Below are 24,504 nucleotides of genomic sequence, written 5' to 3'. Positions count from 1 at the left end.
TCATTTCACAAAGGTTGATTCAAAGGACAATGGTCAGTTATTTCAATGTAATGTAATAATTTCAAGATGAGTATTAGATGATAATTTTATATTTCACATTATTATTGTTAATGAGTTCTGTCTCTACATTGTGATTTTGGGGGATGTTAAATAGTTGTAAAAATCAGCCGTGTCCTCACCAGCTGCAAGAAGGCAGCAATTCGGTAGAGCAGGGCACGGCTGCGGAGGGGTCCGGCGGCGGCGACAAGAGATGGAGGGCTCAGCGGGATGGGGTTGCTGGAGGATGGGGGTTGGGGTGCAAGGACCACCAGGGCATCCGTGCTATGGCTGACTGCCGCCTCGTACTCCCGCCTGGCTAACGATCTACTGGCTTCTTCACATGACTTCTCCGCTCTCCTGTCCGCCATGACTTAGGGACAAACCGTCTACAAATAAAACACAAACGGCACAAAAATAAGAACACTTAAAAAAAAAAAAGAAAAAAAAAGAAAGAAAAAAAAAAAAAACAGGGCTAGACAAAAGATAACAATTTTCTTTTTCTCCAACCTCTCGGAAATTGTCATCCTGATTATTGTCAAACAATATGTAAAACGCAGCCAACATCAGCTGCCTAACTTTCCACTGAAAACTGAATTCAGCTATTTGGGTAAGATATAGTCTGTTGCTTCCAATGAACTCCCGATTTGATAGGTCATTTTTATTTGCTTTTACTTGTACATGTAGTTGACACAGAACATTATTTTTAAATAAAGTAAATGTTTTTTTTCCCCTCCACATAACGTCACAGTCATAAATTATTAAATTATGTTCACTTTAATAATAAATTATATATTGTGGCTTTTGATTTGGAACAAGTTTGTTTTTGTTTTGTTTTTTAAAAAGGTTTTCTACAGTAAAATGTAATTTTACAGTGGCAACAAGCAAGAGTCAAGTTCTCATGTAACTGATGTTTGCCATAAATCAACAAGAACAGAGGATAAGACTCCTTGGAGTGTTTCTAACATACCTCAACCTCTGCCTGTGCTTACACAGTGTAAATTGAAATACATGTGCAAAGAGCAGAGAAAGATGTAGTCATGTGAGATGTCTTAAGCAATATAAGAGACATTCTTCTTTATGATCAAGCTCTGAAGTCAGTAGTAGAGTCAGCTGTCTGGTGTCAACTGACTCATAATGGGCATAACTGATCATCCAGAATAAAGGGGCATTGCTGAGACAAGATAGTGGACATGCTGGACAGTATGCAGAGGAAAAGTCAATATAACCTTTATGTTGAATTTCTAGCAGTACTTTTATTTTTACAATGTTTCAGATAAAACCTCATCACAATCTGTCCTGATGAGACTTGCGTATTTTGGGACTAGGAGTGTAATGGTACTTGCCCTCAACCCATCAGTACACAGCGTTCAGTTCGATATTGCCCCGTGACAAAAAAACAGTACTGTGAGAAGTTTGCACTTATGTCTACACACTTGGATTCCCGGAACAAAAATTCCAGGCTGGGAGCCACTGGGAAAAGCACAGCAGTGCACCTTGAAAGCAGGTAAGGCATTATACGTGTACTTTATCTGACAACTCATACAATCCGCTGAGTTTTTAAATTTAACTTACTCTACCGCTGGAATCTACAACTTCCCTGCTCACATTGTGGGGTTCACTAAGGATGGATCTTGATAAAATTACAATATCACTGCCAATACAGGTTCTGGTTAGGGGTACGATCATTTCACTTTGTATATTCCTAATCAACTTTTGGAGAGAAAAAAAAAAAATAGGAATAGGAAGTTTTCTACATTTTCTAAATCAATGTGGATTTATTATCAATAAATATAAACATAGTATAGAATAAGGAGTTCAAAAAGCCTCATATGTGATTCCGAAGTACAAAGGCCCCTGTGTTAACTGTGAGAAAACATAATAGCACAGATAACGGAAATTCATAGGTTCAGAGACACATGATTCAAATGATCTAGACAATTTGGTAACCATCCAAAACCAATTATCAATTCCAAATCCTAAAGGTCACACTGAATGTAAAGACCAACATTGCTTTTATCTAGTGGTAATCACTGTTTCCTCAGTGTGGACAAAAAGACCAACTGTGCTTTGTACAAATATTCAAACTCAAGTGGCACCACTAGCGTTTAATTTTTAACACGATATTTTTACAAACATACATAAAAATATGTTGCAATCATATTAGCTTCATTTACTAAACCTTTTTTCACAGTATGCAAAACTTGAACAAAAGGTTAAAGTTTCAAAGTATATCTTTTGTTTAGTTTCATCTGCTGTAATGAAAATGTACTGAGCCATGAATGTACTCGTGTTCTGGGTGTTGTTTTTTTTTTGTCTTTTGGAGTTGGGGGGGGGGCTGTTACCAGTAGCTTTTCTAGCAACTTCTAATTAATATCTTATACAACAACATGTAAGAAACAAGAAAGTGGCTTTTTTTTTCCAGGATAGGGAGGGTACACTGTGAACTCCTGTCAAACGCCAAAACCTCAAATGCTTAGCCTTGGATAACAGCCTAGCAACTTCTGGCCCGGTTTCCAACCACGCTGGTTTCAACACCAGAACTGCAACTTATCTCAGGAAGGCAGATAAAGAGCTTTTGTCACAAAAATACTACACTAAAAGCCCCTATTATAGCTATGTGCAAAGCAAACGGAGTTTCAACAGTTAGCTGATGCTCAATTTCAATCCAAGCACTCACCACAGTATGGAATTTAGATTTTGATTCTGACTACCTCAGAGGAACAGGGAAGCTGTCACCTACAGCACAGTAATTTTAGGCATATTTGGAACAGGGTGTCCTTGAAAGAGAGAGAGGAGGCACCAAATTACTATATGCTAGCTGTGAAATTGCAATTTATACCTGCATCGCATGATGAAGACATTAAACAAAAGGATTTGACATTTCACACATTGTTAAAAAAATATTTTCAAAATCAAAATCAATCATGCAAGAGGCAGTGGGTGCAGTGGGGGAGTCTGTTAACCCTGTAACAGTGTTTGAGACACTTCTTCAACATCTACTAACATACAGCTACGTTAGTAATAGCTGCTCTGGCTCAACATGTCTCTTAGGACCATAGAGAGACAAGTCTTTCAGCTTATGTGCAGTACATGGTAATACACATGACACACAATAATGTATTTGAAGGATTTTTTTCACTGTCGCAAAAAGCACATGTGAAGCAAATAATGCAGTCATTGCACTTATATTAATTTTAACGCTAAAAATACCACAATCGTCACCATTGGCCTGGACAGATATTCCATGAGTCAGAAAAAAATAAGCTAACCAAGCAGGGAGGGGACCATAAGCAGCTAATTCTTTGCCTTTTCATTTAGGAATATGACACATTATAGGTCTGCTGATCTTCAAAAAGTGAACTCGTGGTGTGAACGCTTCCTTTAAAAATAAAATAAAATAAAAAAATACAGATGCATTTTTGATTAGTATAACTAGTTTTTTGTCATCATGCAGACATGAAACTAACCAATTTTGCCACACCTCGTCATCACACATTGTCTGGAGCATTTTGCATAAAAATGGTTCATCCACAATGTCAGAAAATCTTAAAATAACTTCTAGGATTTGAATTTAAAGTAGCTGTTTGTATTTGTAAAACAATTTTCTGCAAATATAATAATTAAAATAGTCTTAAGACTAAGGAAAAAACATGTAATCATCCAAAAGTAGTTGAGAGTTAAAAGTTGCTTGACCAGAGAATGATGGCTTATGGGAAGATGAACAACAGAATTGTAGACAAAAAAACAAAAGAGATGCACGACTGATATTAACGCAGTGCTTGCTACGATCAAGTAGGGTTAGTTTAAAACCAATGTAGCGATTCACAGCCCTATTTGTTACTGTGGGGATATCCGTTACCTAATATTAGTGCTTGGCACTTCACTGGTGCAACGAAAAATAGTTTGGCGGGATGCAGCGGGTGGGCAGCTGTCTTATTTTTCGTGTTCAGTCGTGGGACTCCACGATTACAATATACAGTGGAAGAAAACGCTAATATTTATAACGGAAAATAGTTGTAGAGCAACCGCGACTGTCTCCGTTGTCCTCAGATAACGTTATTTGGCTTGACAGTATCGTCAGCAGCAACGTGTGCAAAATACGGCTGTAAAAACTTATTTCCCTGAGCTTAACTGGCAGGAGGCAGCAAGAGTGCATACACTAAATACCAAATACACTGGAGTGGACATGATCTGCCTTTCAGTAGTTAGTTATAGCTATTGTTTGTCCAGCAAACTTGTCATGACTGCTGCAAGTAAGAGCGATGACGGCAGCGTCACAAAGCCTTGCAAAAAAACAAAAAAACAAAAAAAAATGTCCCCACTCAAAGTGTTGGTCAACTTATCGCTCGCCTTTGCACAGGGCACACAGTGTTGCCACTAAATAGAGTATGCGTAGCTAGCAGTTAGCCTGCTAGCCAAAACACGGCCTTTCTTGGAACCAAACTGGGAAGCTCACAACAAGAATGGCTGTCTGGTTTGTTAATGTTAGCGGGCTAGCTAGCTAGGTTCGCCGAAACAAAACGGGTTCGGGCCTGTGATTTTGCCACGGTGTTTGGACGCATATAACTGGTATGACATCGTGTTGTTATTCGTGCATAAACTCAAAGCATTCGCCATTATCCTAATGATTTATGGTGGGGTTTCGTGGCAGTGCCTTTGAGATGAAAAAGACAACTGAAAGGGCTGAAAATGGGAAGTCAACACTTACCTAGCTTTACTTTCTACGCCATCTTGGATCCACTTGTCAGACCGTCATCGCAAAGCATAGTGGGATGTACAGATCTGAAGGTTGAGGGGACCGAAACGTGTGTTTGCGTGCGCGTCTATATGGCCCGTGATGACAAGCATCCTTTTTGTCATAGTAGTTCGTTTTATTCCTTGTAAGCACACACGTGGGACTAAAATTCAAGTAAAGTTAGTCTACGGGTCATTCTGCAGTTAGAGCACAATTTAGGAATCGTTTTTTAAAACTGGTCTTTTATTTCATAATTCTCTGTTATGTTTCTAAGAAAAACACATTTAAAAAAAACATCAAAAATATAGATTTGTCCACCTCAGGTATCAAAAGTACACTTTTATGTGACATTTAAGTTGCTGTGTGCTATGCTTGGTACAGCTCACACCAATACTCTGGAATATGAAAAAGCATATTTTATAGCATATAATATACATTCTTAAGACTTAATTTATATTCATTTAAGCAACTTTTGAAATCTACGTTCCCCAACGTTTTCATTTAATTTCAGTATTTATCTCAAATACACTGTTCACACATTTAATAATAATAATAATGAGAATATTTTATATACTTTTAATATATTTAGAAAGTTTATTACACACACACACACACACACACATATATATATAGAGATATATCTCTATATATATTGAGTATATATTGAATTGAGTAACATAATGGACTGCAACAGTCATGAATGATTGTGAATATATATATTTAAAAAAGGAAGGAAACACCAAAATTAATTTATCTTCTTTTTGTAATACAGGTAACAGTGCTGCATTGGTTAGAGTGACACAGTCTAGTCAGAAAAGATTGGAAAAATACAAAATTTGCCAAAGAGAACTGACCTTTGGACTATCCATAATATTATCACAGGACTTGTTCATATTACTTTATTACTTCTTTTTTGTCGCCTTCTAACTACTTTATCTTTTCCTTTTCCAGGCTAAATGGGCATAGTTGAACAAATGACCTGGGATACAATCACTCTTCTTTAAAGTATGTTGGTGTTTTAAAAAGTTGTTTAACAATTGTAACACACATGCCAACAAAATGAAAACAAAAAAGTGCGTTTATAACATTTTAATTGTTGTATTTGACATGCAATTCGGTTATTAAGAAGTTGTGATAAGAGAAAAATGCCATTTTCTTTTGGGGGAGGGGTTTCTCAAGAGTTATTTTATATTTTAAATAATAATTTTGGAACCACTTTATCAACAACTAGGTTTACATTTTGTCCCAGGACAGATATAATTAACCCCCAAATGCATGTTTTAATATCTTATAGATATTTTCAAATTCATGAGTGGGACAGACAATGTTCTACAACTGTAGGACTGACTCCTATATGTCTGAAAATAGCTGGGATAGGCTCCAGCGCCCCCCGCGACCCTGAAAAGGATAAGCGGAAGCGAATGGATGGATGGATGGATGTCTGAAAATATAAAATCTGAAATGTAGCATTACGGTTTAAAAAAGAAATCTGCATCAAATTATGTTTATTAAACTAAAAAATTTAGTATAAAACTAAAAAGCATTTTGAGTTTATGACATTTTAGGAACGTCACTTATCTTCCCTTAACCTAAAGGTATTTTTCCTCATCCATCCAGTCAAGCCTTTTATAACTCTCAGGGATGTACAATGATATGAGCCGATTTTGTGACACAGATGAGGTGTTTCTAATAAATCCAATCAAGTCCTCGAGGTGACCAAAATTAATCCATTTGCTTCATAGAACATATTTAAAAAACCCGAAATGACCACACACACAACAATAAGTGGTGTGTGTAAGATTAAACTGTGATGTATTGAAAATATCCACAATAATAACATTTGAATCTTTATGTTGACTTGCCACATTACATTGTGGACATAAAAAAAGAGGGAAAATATAATTGAGCTAGTTAAAATTGTATTTTCCGCACTCATAAGCCAAGAAATGAGGGCACATACACATAGTAAGTAAAGCACAGAGGTAATTGCTATGATTAAAAGCAGTTTTCCATTCAAATAAGAAGTTCCAGTATTCTGCTATTATGCATGCTAGCTCATTGTTATGGCACCCCTGACATTTTATTATCCCGAGCCACATTTAATGTCATTAGTTCTACCTGTGCTTTTGTGCTATTACCACTCAAAATGCCTACTGTGGTGTTTACTGGTGCACAACTGGATGCCAACAATTTCTTTGTCAATATATCTGCTGGTGGAAAAAATCTTTTTATGTGGTGTATGAATGTGTCAAACATTTCATTTTGGGCCCCGTGGAGATTAAAATCAAAGTGAAGAGAGGGATCTGCAATCTGGATAACCCATTGTAATTAAAGCATCGGCACATATTATTCATTGAACTTTGTGCGCTGTACGCCCTTGGTGTTTTTCACATTAATCCTTTTATCACCTACTATGCACTCATGTTTTCATGGTTTGTCATAATAGAATCAATGTAAGTCAGGCTACAATAACACCTACATATATAACTGTTAACCAAATGTCAGAAGTTTATTGTTTACATTGCTAGATGTACATTGAAAACCAGGTTTTTATAAAGAAACAGAGGCTAAACTACTGTATATATTACATCAAATGGCAATGTGTAACACTTTGAATATCCAGTCCAGAGTGAGATGCAAAGGATAAGTGTTTGCATGTTCATGTGTGTTGAAGACTTTTTTTTTTGCTAATTCTATCACATTGGAATTAGATTGCTTTCACAGGCTGCCATTATACTGTGTAGTCAAAAACATTTCCACAGAGGGAAAAACAAAATATGAATCAAAACATAAACATTTCACTGCAGATTATGAATCATTTCCTCCTTGGCAATGAGATGTGTGGTCTTGTTGACCAGAGACATAAGTGAGTTGAGTTTGTGTGACCAGTCGTTGAGCAGGTCATTGGGGTCTTTGGGCCGCTGAAAGTTGATGATGCCAGCCAGCCGGTCAACCTTGGCGTAGATGGTCTTGTTTACAACTAGGCTGGAGAGGAACTCCTCCGACTCCTGATAAAGTATTTAACGAGAGAGAGAGACCTGGGTTAGTGCCTCTTATTTATAGTTTTTGAGTGTAACTCGGCAGTTCCGAGTTACACTCAAAAACTACATTTAAATGAGTTATTTAGCTATATTGTTTTACTTACATCAACAGAGAGGTCAAGAAGGTTAGCCATCCTTTTCATTGTGATTCTCGTGTAATATTTGGCCATTATTCGGATGTTCTGGGGACAGCAGAAAACACGTGAAAATCATATCACGGTTATCAGTGCACATACAATGTACCTAAATATAAGAGCCAGACAGTTTATCCACTCAATCTGCATAAAGCTTCAGAGTCATCTTTATCTCAGTTGCCTCCATCGTATTTCTATTGTATGTCCAATTGTGTTCCATTTAGTCCTATTACATATTAATGATCAAGGAACTGACCTCACAGCCCATTGTTCATTCAGTGGGTTAAATTCAGTCATTGTGCAAATGTAGTGTTTATAAGGCTGGGGAAACCTGCAGTCAGCTGAGACTGAAGAAGTCACTTGGATGACTGACAAAATGTTTCTCCCACTGAAAACGCTACGTCCAGATGAAGAGAATCAACCTTCTGGGATTAGTCCTTGTATCTATTTAAATTGAACTCAGTCTCTTGCTCATTATAAGAAAAAAAGGTTTTGAATGGTCCTGCCAACTACTTTACTTTAGTAAAAAACGAGGGGAAAACATGTCACCCACTGACAAGTTTAAAACTAAGAAAGCACTCAGAAAACCGTCAAAACTAAAACAAGTCTAACAAAGTGTCACAGTTGTGTGTTCAAACTCCAAGTGAGAAGCCCCTGCTCTCGACAATAGGACTTACATGCTCGACCACTCTATTCTTCAGGTCCTTCCACCTTTTCTCCCCTTCCTCTGTATAAGAGAAGACATCTGTTGCAGGGCTGTTGGGTGATCCGTCTCTCAGCTCTTTCCCATAATCCTCCACCAAGGAGGCCCAGCGCATTAACTCCATGGTAGTGAACTGTTTCAGAAGGTCCCTGGGACAAGAAGAATATTTATTAACAACCCCTCCCAATAAAACTTGTATCTACACCTTGCTACGGAGAGTACACACCCAGTATCAACATATGTGAACATTGCTGTGGTTAGCTCTCCCAAGTAGCTTAGGAAAAAGTACTGCCTTGAATTGTTTTGTTGATTTGTTTGGATTGTTTGATTACGTAATTATGTAGGAAAACAACGGCAAAAGAAGAAAAATGAAGCAAAACACAGTACAATACTGCTCCTCTTTTTTTGACTCAGTTTACTTATCTGAAATAAGTGGGAAGAAGTGCACACTTATTTAATCACATTCTTCCTTCATAAGATACTATTTAACCAACTTAATTATTGTTATAAACCTCAACAACAACAACAACAACAACAACAACAACAACATTATAAACACTTCCAATAACACAGAATATAAACAAAATGAAATACACAAAATAATAATCTGATCATCTTATATTTACAACTCCATAAGTTCACATCTGCACATGAAAGCCAAGTAACTCCACTTAGGGAATGTTAATTACAAAATCCAAATAAGCACAAAGTAACAACCAGAGACATTCACTGAAATTCAACATTGTCCCCTTCTTTACATCTCTTGAGGACCATATCCATACCATACCTCTCTTTTTGACCTGCTTCATGTTTGGACACTGATTCAACCTTTAACTGTCTGACTCCACACACTCAAACTAGAACTTTTCCTGGTAGTATACACCTTCCGTTTTGAAGTTGCAAAAACCCCTTAAATTATAACTTCATTCTCTCAGAAAAAAATGCTTTGAATATTTCCTGGTAGCTGATTATGTTTTGCTCTTAAAAAAAAAAAAAAAAAGTGCTGTCCAGAATTTCACAAGATCTACAAATTTTAATCATTTAATCTTTAAAAATAGTCAATTTATAAAGTCCTTGTAACCTGAATTGTAAATGATCATTACTGCCTTTAAAATAAATAAATAAATAAACAATAACAGTGGATGTGATGTACTTTTGTAGTTATTGCCCCAGACCTCTGCACAATAGCTTAAATAAGGTGAAGCCAGCAAATCATCACCAGAGCAGAAAATATTACCATCATCAGCAAACAGCAACATTTTTAAATAGTTTTTAGCATTTTCTTGAGATAAAAACATTTAGCAACTTCGCTAAAATAGCAAATACCCACTGTGTGTGGGACTGTCCACAAAGATTCATATAGTAATTGAGAAAAGGTAGCAAGCTACATTATACTGTAACATATATTGTGTTTTCTTTGTATTTTTCTATTATCTAGCCACAACACATTTGTAGCTTACTTTTTTAGAGTACAGCAGCACCAAAAGAAGCAAAAATTATTTCTCACTTGTATTTCGGGATTTCTTCCAGTTTCTTGTCTCCACTGATTCTGTGCACAAGGTCTGACTGCTCGTTCTCATAGGGTGAAAGAATCACATAGAGCACCACACTCTTCAGGGCCTGAAAGACAAAAAAGTAGCTGCAGCACTCAACAAGCAACGAGCAAACTAGACATACAGGAAGAAAAAAAAAAAAAAAAAAAAAGGAAAAACAAAAAAAGACCTAATTAACTGTTACACATAAATACAGATTTCAGTAACAGGACTAAGAGAACGTCTCCCTCCAATACTTTAGGACACATTTAGTCAGGTTAATCAAATACACTTGATTAACTGATCATCAGCAAGCACGATCACCTCTTTAATGGTGGATGGTTTGCTGGACAATGATTCCAAGGACACCAGCAAATCTATAACAGATTGACGCTTTTTTTTTTTCAGCCAAAGTGTTGCAATGGCCCAGTCAAAGTCCAGTCCAGATTAAAATGCTGCAGGGTGACCTTAAGAGAGCTGTGTATAAACAAATGCCCACAAAGCTTAGTGATCTGAAGCAGTTTTGGGGGCTGAGATTCCTCCACAACACTGTGAGAGACTGAGTTATACAGAAACTATTACTTCAAGTTATTCCTGTCAAAAGTAGTTCTACTACCCATTGAATCTTAGGGCGTACTGGGGTGCGTGTACTGGGTTTTGTGCCCCCTCCCCAGACACACACACACTAACTTTTGTTAAATAATTACATGATGCAATACGTCATCTGTTATTGCTCATCTGAGGTTGTATTTATCTCACTTTAAGACCTGCAAATATTACAAAAAACAACAAAACCACAAAAAAACCCAGTATCATTTTCTACAGGAAACCCCTGTCATTATTTGTAAACAAGTCAGCAAGCTGAATTTGCTAATCACAAAGTTAAACATCCGTTAAAACAACCTTTATACTCTTGTCAGTAAAAAAAAAAAAAAATATATATATATATATATATATATATATATATATATATATATATATATATATATATATATATATATATATATATATATATATATATATATATATATATATATATATATATATATATATATATATATATATATATATATATATATACACACACATACACACACACACACACCTGTTGCCACTTGCTGCTGTCCTCCAAGATGCAAGGGGTATCATAAATGGCCCTGTAGTGTTTGCAGATGGACAGGTAGGAGCCCTCATGCTGGTCCACCTGAATCATCAGGTTGTAGTACTTCAACTTCTGCTCCTGAGTTGTTCATGAGAAAAAAGTTTGATTAGGTCAGCCCTTGAAGCTAAAACCTACCAAACTGATACAAGAGGGTACAGATGCCACCCATGAAAATACATTAAAATATATTTCATTGCCATCTTTAATTAATTAATTCCCAGTTCCTGGTCTGTTTCATACCTCTGTGCCCTCCTCTTGGAAAAACTTGGTGTTTATCTTCTTGCTGATGATCTGGGTACGAATGTAATCCTTGACAGCAATGCAAAGCCTCATCTGTTCCAATATAAACTCCACCTTCTCCTTTTTCTCCATTGAGCCATATGTCTCCACCTGATCAGAACATGCGTGAGTAATGAATGGGAATATTTATTTAATCTTAATCTATGTATTTTTAAACTATAGTCATACAAATTATAAAATCTCCCCCATACACCCAACAGCAATAAGGAAACAACAACTGCTGCACAGACCTCGTCATCTTGAAGGTATAAAATTGAAACCATCTGTTCCTTACCTGTAATTCTTGAAGAATGGCAGCTGCCTCTTTGACCTCTCCATTTTGCTCCTTGATATTAGCTAAGGTCTTTGTTAGCCTGGCACGCTCGATCTCCACATAGATCTGTGACGTGGACAAATTTAGAGTGTTAGTTAAGCAAATAGTTACTATGACCTGCCTTCAACAGACAACAGACATTTGCAAAATAGTTGTGTGTAAACCAGACCACATTAATTTGTGATTGGAAGTTTAGGCATGTGAAAAAAAAAAAAAAGAATTTTTCATTCCGTTTTTCACTGAACTGAATTTTTCAAGAATTTCATTGATTACAAAAAAAATTCACCTTTCAGATTTTAGGTAACTGTGACCGTATTCAACCTGCAATGCTTAAGCTAGCCTAATCTCTCATTATTTAGCTGTAACTTCTTTGATAGCTTTCCAAATCTATACAAATTTTCAGATATCAACATTAAATCACATATATTCCAGACCTTTCCAGCTGTCACAGTGCGAAGTGTGTCGATTAGCCTCAGCTTGATGGTGAGATCAGTCACAGCATCCACATACTTGTAGCATTCTTGGACCATTTTGGCAACAGCCTAATAGAGGAAAAACAAACAAATAAACAAAAACAACTAACAGATTCAGGTTGTATTAACTTTCAAAGAATGGTTGTGGGTTATTAAGTTAAGCTTATTAAAAGAGCTCTGAATTTAAGGACTTGTCTTGACTAAATTTTGTCGGAGTGGTACTTTCCAAAAAAGTGTATTTAGCATTTTACCCCTCAGAGGAAATCATTTCAAAACAGATCCTGATCTTACACTATAGATAACATTGCAGCATGTTTTCATTAAAAACAGTTACATGACCAGTAATTATGATTGCTCATGTAACTGAGCAATATATTTATACATTGTAATACAATTTGAAAAAAGGCTTTAGAAGCATGATAAAATGTTTCTGTATTAAGACTGTAGATTCAGAAGAATGTTTTAGGACAGAATTGATACAAAACAGGAATCAAGACAAAAGAGGTATGTAACCTGTTTGAGCTGACTCCTCCGTTTGGTGAGTAGCATGATGTTTTCATTGAGTGCATCCCAGTCCTTGGCTTCATAACACATCTGAACCACAGCCACAAGGATTCTGGAGGTTGATACCATGTCTGATGCCTGCACAAAGGTTAAAGGCAGATTAAAAAACAAACAAACAAGCAAACAAACCAAAAACAACAACAATAAAAAAAATACATGTTAACCAATATACATTGCAATCATGAAAAATTAATTTCTTATTTCATCAACACATCTTTCAGTTTTACTGTTTTACAAAAAAGACTTTGCAAAGAGAATTATGCGACACTGTTCTCTGGTTAACCGTGTCCATTCGTTTACACTCCTATGATCAGCTGCACCTATTAAAGACTGGGTCTGAATCTGACATCTACAAATAGTTTGAGAATGGAAAAACAACTTTAACTTAAGAATGTGTTTTAATCTCAATTTATATTATTTATGTTACTGTCACATCGGACCCGAGTTCTTAGATGTATTTCTGCAGCTAAATGGTCAAGAACACAAATTGCAACAGTGTACATCGACTTACTGTTCTGGTTTGCTTCTCCAATGATAACAAGCTCTCGATAGCTTCCTGCAACTTGCCCTCCTGCGACAGAAGAATGCACAAATACAGTGTCAGATATATTTATTGCTGTAAGCTGACAACAGGTAAGTCCTGCTTTTGTACCAGCAAAATGTTTAAGTCACTTTTCCAGGTTGGCAAACTAGCTAAAGGTTTAGCTAACGCTAAGAATACTAGCATGCTAGCGAGTATAATAACAAATAAATACCTGCGTGTGTGTGTAAACAGAGTACACTGGAAGTTTATGGAAGTAAAAAAATCCTCAAATTACAAAGTAAAGTATATTTACTGTATATTTGGTCATAAGAGCTATCCAGACAAAGCCAGTAACGCTAGATGCTAGTCTGAATGCTAACACTGATCTCGCTGCACCATGACTCAGCCGGCGCTGGCCTCTTTTACAACCCGCTTACTTTAGCCATTTTTTCACATTCCGGGAGACGCTGGTCTACAGTTGAACTGTAGTCGATCTCCATCTTGACAATCCTCCCATCGGATCTTTCAGATCGCTCCTCAGACATCTTTGCAGTGTACAAATGAAGATAGCGCACGGAGCTTTCTTTTCCTGCGGACCACTGTTTTACTTGTTAAACGAACGATGCTGCGAAAGCGACCAATCAAAGTCGAGAACTAAACTTCTGTCCGAGGCGCCTGAAGGACCGACTATGGACCCCGGTATTTGTCAGGCAGACCTGGTAAAATCCTGATTTTCCCTGATCGTTGGTCAGTAAGTTTATAGTTAAATAATTTAAAGAGTCTGACGTTGAGTGGAATCTTTTAGTCTTTGACTAAAGTTCAGAAGAATGGATACGAATCTATTTATGTTAGTTACAGAGACAGAATACAATAAATAAATGAATAAAAGTTTCCTTAATAATAGATTTTAGGGACTCGTGGACAGGTGACCAGTCTGCCCCAGTGTTAATATTATATATAGAGCCAGACATTAACACCTATGGTCAAATTAGAGTCAACAATTAGCTTAAACCCATGCCTGAAGGAGGAGGACAGAGTACCCAGAAAAAACATGTAAACACTACACAGAAAGGTACCAGATTAGATTTAGACCAACGACCTTCTCGGAATAATATTAATAATACAATTTAAATTCAAATACGTTTACTCAGACGGTCATTTTAATCTGTCTAAGCTGTTCTTTTGACATTAAAAAAGACGATATAACCATGCATCACCAGCAGGATGTGCTGATTCACCATTTTATAGCTCAATTCATTACTCAAAGCAAACCGCAAAATAACATCTTGAGTGAGTTCGAGTTTATTACATTAATGATGAAGCCAAACGTGCTTAAATTGGGACATAAGTGTTTGTATGGTGTAGTTGGGTGTAGGCGACCTGTCGCTGCACTAATTACTTATTCCGGACACTCCATTAAAACCTTATTGTTACCGTTTAAATATTTGGCTTCATGTGATTGAATAGTTCCTTATGATGAGCTGCTTGCTGTTGCTTTAACTGAAGAACATACTCACATATTGGCATACATACTAGTAAAACTAATCAGTCTTTATTTCATAGATATTGCAAAAAGCCTGCTCATATATGTTTGACATGCTCAGTATATTTGTTATGTGGCCGACTGAAAGAGACTGCCATATCTGTCCGCCGCTGGCATCAAGTGAAAAAAGTATAGTGGTAATGAACTGCCTGGTATGGCTTTCCCTCCACAGTAAAAACAAAACAAAACAAAACAATCAATCAAACAAAAAAACAAACAAAAAAACACTCCTGTGGCAGTAAGACTATGCTGTTTTACATTGCTGTTCATATATTTTACTTAATTTGCTCTTAGACACGAGGACTATAATGGTGACAAGGCTAAGAGTAATGGTTGAGCGTTTTGGTGGAATCACCACTGACCACATAGCTTAGAGGAAATAAGAAGCCATACTTTAAAGAATAATAGTGGAAATCATGTCGGTGGTGAAGACTGAAATGGAACAGACACATTATTTTACCATTCACAGAATAAAGCCTCACGTGCTTGGCAATCATCAATCAAATGGTCAGGGTGAGTGAAGAACTTTGTGAATGGACAGGATTTGATTGAATGAACACATCGTGTAATTGCAGCAGTCCACCAGGAGGTGTCCTTTTAATGTGTGCGTTGATGTGTGCTTTGAAAGGCTCCCAGTAAATAGAGCCAATGTGGGTCAGTGATTTTCTTCCTCCTGGCAGAGAAAGCCCCTAAGCCCTGAACTAGAATCAGTTTGATCCCAGGGCAGGCTCAGTCAGCATAGACCTCAGAGGCCTGGTAAACTGAACATGACTCGGCTCTGTTGAGAGAAAGATCAAATATGGAACAAGAACTCTGATTGCGAAGGCATAAAAATAATCTCAGCATACTTTCCAGACTTCAAAACCATCAGGAAGAGCTCAGCGTGAGATTGAGCTTCAGATGGTCTCATCATTATTGTGATCATCAGTACAGTCAGCAACAAAAATGTCGTAAATGTCATTATTTTAGCCAGACATTTGACGATTTTAACATAGCATACTGTTGTACAAGTGCAAAATATTTTTGTGGATCAGAGTTCATCGTTATCTACCGAGAAGGATTTTAGATCCAACAGTGTGGGTCAAATCAAGGAAAATTGTATTTTTAAGGAATCTTGAAACTGTGAAACTTTAGACGGTATGCCTGTGTATAATTTTTATAGGACAGTGATTACGGAGTTCAGTGGGTACCTTGACACTGTAATGAGAACTGTATTCCCACCATACTTGCCCACGATCCCACAGAGACAGGCATCTGCTGGTCTTTAAAGGATCGTGGGAGATTCTCTAAACACTGTAACAGTAAAACAGCAGAAGTGATCATATGTGGTGCACATGAAGAACAGAGCCCATACAGAGGCCAGAGGGTGCATTGACAAAGGTACTGAAAGGCTCTGAAATGGGGTGGCATGCTCCAGTGTACTTCAAGTGGGTGTCCTGTGGTTACTCTGGCTTCCTACTAAAGACCAAAGACATACACGTAAGGCTAATTGGTGATTCTAAACTGGCTGTGGATGTGAGGTTCTTGAATTGTGTAATTAAAGTGTAACTTGCAGTCGGAAGCCTTTTAAGTGGTCAGTAAAACTATTCTGTTGTTGTGAACCTGCAGGCACAAATACCCACAATATAAGAAAACCTGTAAAAGTAAGCAAATTCAAAACAACCTGAACTGAGATTAAAACAGAGATCAAAAGAGAGTTTTAGAGGGATCATAAGATTATAAAAGCACCTTTTCTGCCATTTAAATGTCTTGGAAACGTCCAAATCCCACACACGCCACTGCTTTGAATGCACAGACTAGTTTGCAGTGAGTAAAATTTGTGCTTTTTTCCAAGCTCACATTTTTATTTATTTATTTTTGTGTTAATAATGCAGCGCCTGATGTCATCTGTAGATCAGATGACATCGGGCGCTAATCTCTTTTCTAATCAACACAGACGTTATTGAAATTTTTGGGCCGTCTTTAGGTCAAGTAGTTACACGAAAGACCATCACTGTTCGACAGCCGGGGGGGGGGGGGGGGGGGGGGGGGGGGGGTTTAAGATAAACACAGACTGTCAGAAATTAAATACAGGCTTTGGATTTTAAGAAGCTCTTCCTTGTTTTATGTGTCACTGACTAATGAATTAAACCTTTGTGTGACTGTGCTTCATGCAAGGAATGAGTTTTGTGATATCTTAGGACCTGTCTTAAGACATGTCTTATCATATGGTTTTGAGGCATTTAAAAGAATGTCATATTTACCCAGGACATGGCTATAAAACAGTTACACATTTGTATCTTAGGCTTCTTTTTAATGGAGGCATGAAGCACATTTTTGGTATTCCCCTTTGAAATCCATAAAAAAACAAAACAATACCACCCATGCATCTCTGGAGTGGTAACAGAATTCGAATACAGCAATGATTAAATTCAATTTAGTGTACTATAGTACTGTGGACCGTGGTTCAGGGGGTTGGGAAGCTCATCTTGTAACTGGAAGGTTGCCGGTTCGATCCCCAGCACTGTTTGTCTTGGTCATTGTGTCCTCGGGCAAGACACTTCACCTACCACCTACTAGTGATGGCCAGAGGGGCCGATGGCGTGACATAGCAGCCTCGCTTCTGTCAGTCTGCCCCAGGCCAGCTATGCCTACCACCAGTGTGTGAGAGTGAATGAATAGTGGAGTTGTAAAGCGCTTTGAGGGTCTCGAAATACACTATGTCAATGCAATCCATTATTAATATAGCAGCCGTGGATGTGTTTCTGTGCTTTGGGTTTAATAATCCTTTACCTTACTGGGCTGTTTGAAAGCCAAATATATGAACACAGTTACATTGAATCACGGTGTATTTTATAAGACGTTCTTTTCAGTGCAAGCTCAGGTAAATTTAGCACTTAAATTAATATTTGCAGCTTCCCGAGGTTCACAAAGAAGTGGCACATGCTTTATTGCTGTGCCAGCGGGGTTAATTTTCTTGAGTGCTGTATTATGCAAGTTCTTTCTTTGAAAATGTGACTCATTTTGTTCATAAGGCCCAAGTAAAATGGTGCTACTTAATGTTAGACCATTAACTAGAACACAACAAGGAAAACTGTAAACATTTCTCTCAAAAAAGTGTTTTGAATCAATGTTAATCACTTGAATCTTCATTCAGTTAAGTTTATTAAGAAAGATGAGTTGAGTTGATGAGGAGCTCAAGCTTTGTGTTAAAGTTATCTTTTGTTATTCCCAATATATGGTGTAAAAACTTACATTGCTGTGAGGAAACTCACATTACATGATGCTTGTTTTCATATAGCTCTTCTGTAGCAACTGTGCCACCAGATATTTTGAGTTAATGTTAACTGATCACTTAATAATGCATCCCTGTAAGCAATGCCTTTAAGAGCATTAAATGTTTTAGCTATTAGGTGTGTGATCTGTACTTTAACATTAACGAGGCCACAGTCATGCACAAACTGGTCACATTTGCAATTTTTTTATATTCTTACAATGCTGTAACATTTTTTTTTAAAATAATGTACGACATCTATTTGAATTTATTCTCTGTGTTAAAGTATGGCGGATTCTAGCAGGCGTAGCTGACACTAATGGACAGCAGCATTACTGTCACTGACAAAATGTCTTGTTTTCAAAAGGAACTCACAAACTACAGAAATCCAATTACAAATACAGAGTGTTATACAAGTACCAGAAGGTACTTACTGAACTCTACTGGAGTCAGAAATATTAGCACCAATATTCTGAAGGTCTTGCAAAGTTTTTCCCTTCAACCCTTACTTAGGATGAGACAAAGATCTGTGCGTGTGTTAAAAGAGGGCACTGGCTGTCAATGTTAAAATAATAAATGAAGGTTATGGAACAGTATAATAATAGTTCCCAGATCCTTTAGGCCAAATGTTTGGTCAAGTGAGTTAACAATCCTGACTTCCTCTCTTCAGATATGTTGTGAAACCTGTGTGTTTTTAATGGGTGAATTGTGCAAACTGTACAGTTCGTTTACATCCCACTGAAAGGCCAACATTAGTAGCTGCAGTTTATAAGACACATGTTTGCTGTCTTGGCTCTCAGGTATCGTGATGGTCCTACTGAAAACAACAAATGAACCATAACCCTTGTATTTAGCTTCTCCTTAGTTCCTCTCCAGCTATCTGAAGCCATCTGGACTAAGAACGCAGTACACAGCATAACCCCTAACTCATTTTAAAATGCTGTAGTGTCTGATCCTCTCAAAATGTTTCCATCATACTCACCCTGCTGAAACTATCTAAAACTCTTTATAGCTCACTCTCAGTGGTCTGTGTGCATATGTGCTAAATGCGTCTTTGATCGAGAAGCAAAAGAACTATGTAGACGTGTGAGAGGAGGTTGGGGGGAGTGCAGCAGTGAGCTGATGTTTCCTGTGCTGTGGTTGAGCAGACCGATGTTTCCAGCAAGCCGCTTCGTATTTCAACCGGCCAAGCAGAGGAAAGAAGGGGGGCCTAGACTGCTGCTAAGTGCTTACATTTTCCGATACCCCTGCGAGCTGTTTTTACAAGTGTGAGTGTTTGTGTCCGGGGGGCGGAGGGGGTTGCAGAGGGCCTCGTTCTCATCTGACTGAAGGACTCGTTTAAACCGCAGTTTTACTGCCTACAAGCTGAAGGCTGCTTAACAAACGCTGCTTTAAGAAGCCTTCAGCTTTACTCGTCAGCAGTTTAGCTTTTTACTTCTTGTGGCATCCCCAACAGAAAGCTGTGCAGCCAGCATGCAAAAGGCAATGCCACATCCGGTGAATTAGCTTTTTCAAAATAATAGCTTAAATAATCGCACCCTAAACTTTAAAGCAGGTTTTTATTTAATGGAAATAAAATGTAATCCACTAAATCTTGAATAATCACTTTTTTCTTTTTCTTTAAAAATATAAATTAAAGATCTTTTGTTTTTAGTGCAAATAAGAAATTTGCTTTTGCATCTTTGTACTTAGTCATTTACAAATTAACTGAAAGTTAAGTTCGACCAGTGTTTGATGCCCACAGATATAATTAGTTTTGGCAGTTTGATGATGAACAGAATTATTAAACAACTCGCATAATATAAACACATTCAGACTAAAAATTAAAGGCATTAAGGAGGAAGGAGTTGCACTATGTCTTAATGGATCTAGAAAAAAAAGCACGATAGGGTGCAAGGAGAGGAACTGTGGTACTGTATGAGGAAGCCGGGAGTGGCAGAGAAAGATGTAAGGGTTGGTAAAGCATACATATGAGCACGGTGAGACAGTGGTGAGTGTGCAGTAGGAGTGACAGTGGGGGTGGCATTACATCAGGCATCAGATACAGAATACATGTGTGTGATTGAGAGGAAGACGGGTGAAACAGTGAAGATGCAAGGAGCAGAGGTAGTGAAGGTAGATGCTAGTGACAGGGTGAGATGGAGGCAGATGGTCTACTGTGGTGAGTGGTGACCCATAAAAGGAGCAGCCTGAAGAAGAAGAAGAAGAAGCCACACACAGGGCAACATTTTCATGTAACACCATAGTGATGCAAGTTCTTAAAAAATTGTTACCGTATTCTTAATAAAATATCCTCCTCTGTGAAACCAACATCAACTCTTCACTACTTTCATCTTCTCTGTGGACTCCCCCCCCTCTCCTGCCTGACAGCCCCATGGTTAACATCCGTGGTCCAGTATATCCACGGTCCCTCCTCTGCACATGCCCAAGCCACCTTTCCTAATGTTGTCCTCAAACTCACTTCCAATTGAAACTTGCAAAAAAATTCTGGAAATACAAAATAGAATAAAGTATAAATAGTTAAGTGAAAAATATGTCGCCAAACAACAACAATGATGTGTATGTGTAGAAAACGGGATCAATTCAAATTGCAGTCGCACACTTCTGCTCTTATTTTAATGGTCCATATGCTCACTTCCGGTTGTGTCCAGCGTCATTTGCTTCAACTTGACGCGTCATCAGTGTGTTGGGAGGGAACAACCCAGAACCGAGTTCACTTCTCCTCTCACGTTCAGCGCCTAAGACTGCGTCCTCTGGTTCTGATGAAAGTAGTGAGCCGGAACTCCGGGAGCGTTTTATAACTCGGGCTACGCGTCCCCTCACATGCTCTGACACGTCTCCAGACTGTACACACATCCCGTCGGTCGGCGGAGGGAACCTTTACTCGGCTGGTTTGACACATTGTGAATAAACAGAAAAGAGGGGGGAAGATGCTGATGAAGGAGTACAGGATATGCATGCCCCTCACAGTAGAGGAGGTAAGTTCTCCACCACTTGTTTCTTTTGTTATTTTTTAAATCACGAGCGGGCTTCAGTGCTGTTCGGACGACCTTAGCGGCTAACGCCATGGGTTTGCTTGTCCCAGACATGTGGCAGGAGGTCATATGAAGTGAGAAATGCGTTCAGGTTAACTTCACTGGAGACTAATTATCTGCGCTTTATGCACACTTCTCCGCCTTTATCGGCACTTTTCTACTCGCACTTTAAATCACTACTTTTTGTCTGATAACGCATAGCAACACAAAGAACTCCCAATACAAGCAGGTGCCTTTGCACAGCTCGTAAAACGCTTCCATCAAATATAAAACCAATCATAGATCCGATTGTTTGATCAGCTGGTGGTAGAATTGCGTACAGTGGCAGTGTGCTCTCACTCTTCCTCTTACGGCCGCACACTCTAACTTGCTCACATGCAGGCAATTACATGCATATTACATTGCATTGATGTAATGCTGCACACGATGACACTAACACAATGCAGAGCAGGGGTCGGCACACTGATACCTGCATGCACTTGTGCCGCACGCGGCGATGTCAGAAAGAATTGTCCATTGTCTGTATTCAACCTATTTGTCTGTTTGGTCCCGTGACACAGTCTAAAATTAGAAGGTGAAGACGATCGCTGCTCTCTTGTCCTGGCATGCTTGCTGTACAGCACAACAGCATGTTTATCAATTGTCACCCAGGCCTTTGTTTTTCTCATTCATCTCCATCCCTCTTGTCGTTGTGATGTGTGGGTATAGGGGGTGGTGTTCTTATGGCTGGGGGCTGGTATAGTCACGTGGAACAATGCTTTCCAGTGGCATCTCCTCAACCCCAGACTTTAAGAGTAAAATCCACATGAGACTTGGTCATCTCTGAGGAAAGAAACAAGTATTGTAAAGCGTGAGCAGATAATGAGACCATTTTTTTGTCAGGCCTTTTACGGGGAACTTATTCATTCATATTTTCCTCATTTTTGCTCTCTGATTCATACATGGATGTGGTGATTGAGTTCTCCAACAGCAAATGTGTGTAACCCTCATTATATTCTTGTTTTCTGACACCTTCAGGATTTGAGGAAATCATGATTAGAGATGCAGGAAGAGAGGATTTTTGCACTGAAGTGCAGTTACACGCATCTCCCGTTTACATGTACAGCCTTACACAGTAATTTTAGATTCACTGGGAAAATCTTGCCGCATGTAATAAGTTCACTTTTCTTGCCATGGTCAGCAGCAGTTTTCTCAACACAGAGACTACGCAAAGTTTCACACCAACAATTCATGTAGAGACCTGCGGTTAAAAGGGAGAAGTCATTTTCTTGCACAAGGGTGTTACAGGGACAGTGTGCTCATGCCTGTGTTCTTAAACACCTTTGTGGTGGTGTGTGTGTGTGTGCGGTGATAATGCGTCTTAGCGTTCACACATGCTTTTTTTTCCATTCAGTAAAGCAGCCTTTCCTGTGAACATTTTATAAGCTTAGAGGAATAGCGAGCACTTTCTTGTCACGTCGGTTTAACTTGTGAACAGATGGTAGTTATGAGAAGCAAGAACAGTGTAATCAAAGGCTCAATCTGCAATCGCGTTTTCAACAAGAGGGTCACCCTAGCACGAAAAATTCAAAGCACCACATTGGATGCTGCTGTTTTTTCCTTTATTTACAAGTCTGCTGATACGTGGGAGCACCTGACAACCGCTTATGTATATATTTATGAGAATATGCTGAGCCAATGACACTTTAATTTACCAGTTCGTACTTTCAAAAATGCTGTTACAGTGAGGCTTGACTTTTTGGCACCTGCTGTTTTAACTTCCTGTTGCTATTTTTTCCTTCCTCTGCAGTCGGGCTAGACCCAAACTATGAAAAGCACACGTAAACTCAGAGTGAACTTAAAAAACCCCAAACCCTGCTATTTATGGTTATTGTCAAGCTTTAAAACCCTTATTGAGGTTTGTATGATGAGGTGCAATGAAGCTAAACAAAATACTTAAATATACTCTTAGAAATACAGTAAAATTGGAAGTATAAGGAGTGTAGCGTGTATGTAGTTAAAGGTGAAGAAAAAAATAATATGGACCAAAATGCTCAAAAACACTGATGCTTTTGTACTGTACTCAGAATCTGATAGTTAAAAAGAAAACAGGGATGGAGACATTACTCTTACTTTTCAGCAAACAAGGAGGAGAGTGGTCATCCACTACTGCTCACACAGGCCCCGCGCTTTGCTTCTTTTTTTATTTGTGAAGATAAATCCATGTTTGGATGAAACACAGGAAGCAGGGCACCATTGTTTGCTGACAGTCCTGTTACAGAAAGGAACCTCCTTAATGATCTGGGGGAAAAACATATTAGGCTGTAGTTTGGCCTGTTTGTTCTTACTATTCTTATCAAGCCTGCACACATTGAGCTGAGTGTCGTCCCCTCGCTCCTGAAAATCCAGTTTCCTGCCAGTCCAAAGGGATAGGAAGGATGGATTAAGATAATGAAAGACGGAAGGGTAGAGTAGACAGATGAGGCATAAGGACAAACCGCGTTGTGCTGCCGGTTGATGTGCTGAGCAGAAGGGAAAGGATGGCAGAGAGGACAAGAAGAGTGGAGTGGAGTGGAGTGGGGGTAATGGGGGAAGTTCTGGGAGATCTTTTTTCCCCTTATAAGCTCCCTTGTGTCATAAACCGATACTGCGTACGTACGTGCACTTAGATTCTTAGAGTCGTGGGGACATGTAAGGTCACATCTTTCTGTGTGTCGTCTCTGGGAAGAGATCACTGTCTGCTGCTTGCTGTGTTGCGTCATTCGAGCCCTACTACTGAGGTTGGACTGGTTATCCGTGCTGTGTTTATACAAGTTTAACAAACATCATGCGCACTGAAGGAATCATTTAGCAATACCAGAGTGTATGAGCTGCTCTGTGAGGCTCAGTTCTCTTTCCTCTTAATCATCTCTGGGTGATGATTAAGATGCCTGTCTGGATGTGTTCCTGACGTATTACTGCTGCAGCATTTTTCCATCCATATTCTGCCTTTCTCATTCTTTTTTCCAACTTTAAACAGAGGAAAGTGGTCTTCCCAATTTCTTTGGACATGAAACTAGAAAAAAAGAAACCACACAGAGAACACCTTATTATGTTCACGCGAACATTTTCCTGTGCTTAGCTTAAAGATTAGAGAGAAAGGAAAGAAATCCAGTTTGCACAGAACCTTTAAAGC

At 38.4% G+C, this 24,504-nt stretch overlaps 3 protein-coding genes across 3 annotated transcripts in view; 1 reads left to right on the top strand and 2 right to left on the bottom strand.

Moving 5' to 3' along the window:
• helz (helicase with zinc finger) overlaps positions 1-4,886 on the bottom strand; it is a 47,432-nt gene extending 42,546 nt beyond the window's left edge. Inside the window, exons 1-2 of the mRNA XM_080302793.1 lie at positions 4,748-4,886; positions 180-425 (exon numbers count right to left, since the gene is read on the bottom strand). Of these exons, the coding sequence (XP_080158919.1) occupies positions 180-407 (228 nt within the window). The 5' untranslated portion in view covers positions 408-425; positions 4,748-4,886. The remainder of the gene's footprint in view (positions 1-179; positions 426-4,747) is intronic.
• Positions 4,887-7,258: 2,372 nt separating this feature from the next.
• psmd12 (proteasome 26S subunit, non-ATPase 12) lies at positions 7,259-14,210 on the bottom strand. The gene is made up of 11 exons (XM_026170424.2): positions 13,957-14,210; positions 13,508-13,567; positions 12,946-13,074; positions 12,394-12,501; positions 11,921-12,025; positions 11,587-11,736; positions 11,290-11,424; positions 10,160-10,272; positions 8,627-8,801; positions 7,920-7,997; positions 7,259-7,782 (listed from the first exon to the last, which is right to left on the bottom strand). The coding sequence occupies exons 1-11, from the start codon at positions 14,062-14,064 to the stop codon at positions 7,573-7,575; spliced, it is 1,371 nt and encodes a 456-aa protein (XP_026026209.1). The 5' UTR covers positions 14,065-14,210; the 3' UTR covers positions 7,259-7,572.
• Positions 14,211-20,987: 6,777 nt separating this feature from the next.
• LOC113023937 (cytoplasmic phosphatidylinositol transfer protein 1) overlaps positions 20,988-24,504 on the top strand; it is a 74,862-nt gene continuing 71,345 nt past the window's right edge. The window contains exon 1 of the mRNA XM_026170420.2: positions 20,988-21,293. Within this exon, the coding sequence (XP_026026205.1) occupies positions 21,246-21,293 (48 nt within the window). The 5' untranslated portion in view covers positions 20,988-21,245. The remainder of the gene's footprint in view (positions 21,294-24,504) is intronic.

The sequence above is a fragment of the Astatotilapia calliptera genome, chromosome 6, assembly GCF_964374335.1.
Source record: "Astatotilapia calliptera chromosome 6, fAstCal68.1, whole genome shotgun sequence".
NCBI lineage: Eukaryota > Metazoa > Chordata > Actinopteri > Cichliformes > Cichlidae > Astatotilapia > Astatotilapia calliptera.
This window is presented reverse-complemented; position numbering and strand designations above follow the sequence as displayed.

What these genes read in the sequence shown, in the direction of transcription:
- psmd12 (XM_026170424.2), bottom strand. Translation starts at nt 14,064, where the DNA reads ATGTCTGAGGAGCGATCTGAAAGATCCGATGGGAGGATTGTCAAGATG. An exon ending in GGAGGAGTCAGCTCAAACAG is followed by an intron (nt 12,502 to 12,945) that starts GTTACATACCTC and finishes TTCCTCTATTAG; the next exon opens with GCTGTTGCCAAAATGGTCCA. An exon ending in TTCTTGACCTCTCTGTTGAT is followed by an intron (nt 7,783 to 7,919) that starts GTAAGTAAAACA and finishes ATACTTTATCAG; the next exon opens with GAGTCGGAGGAGTTCCTCTC.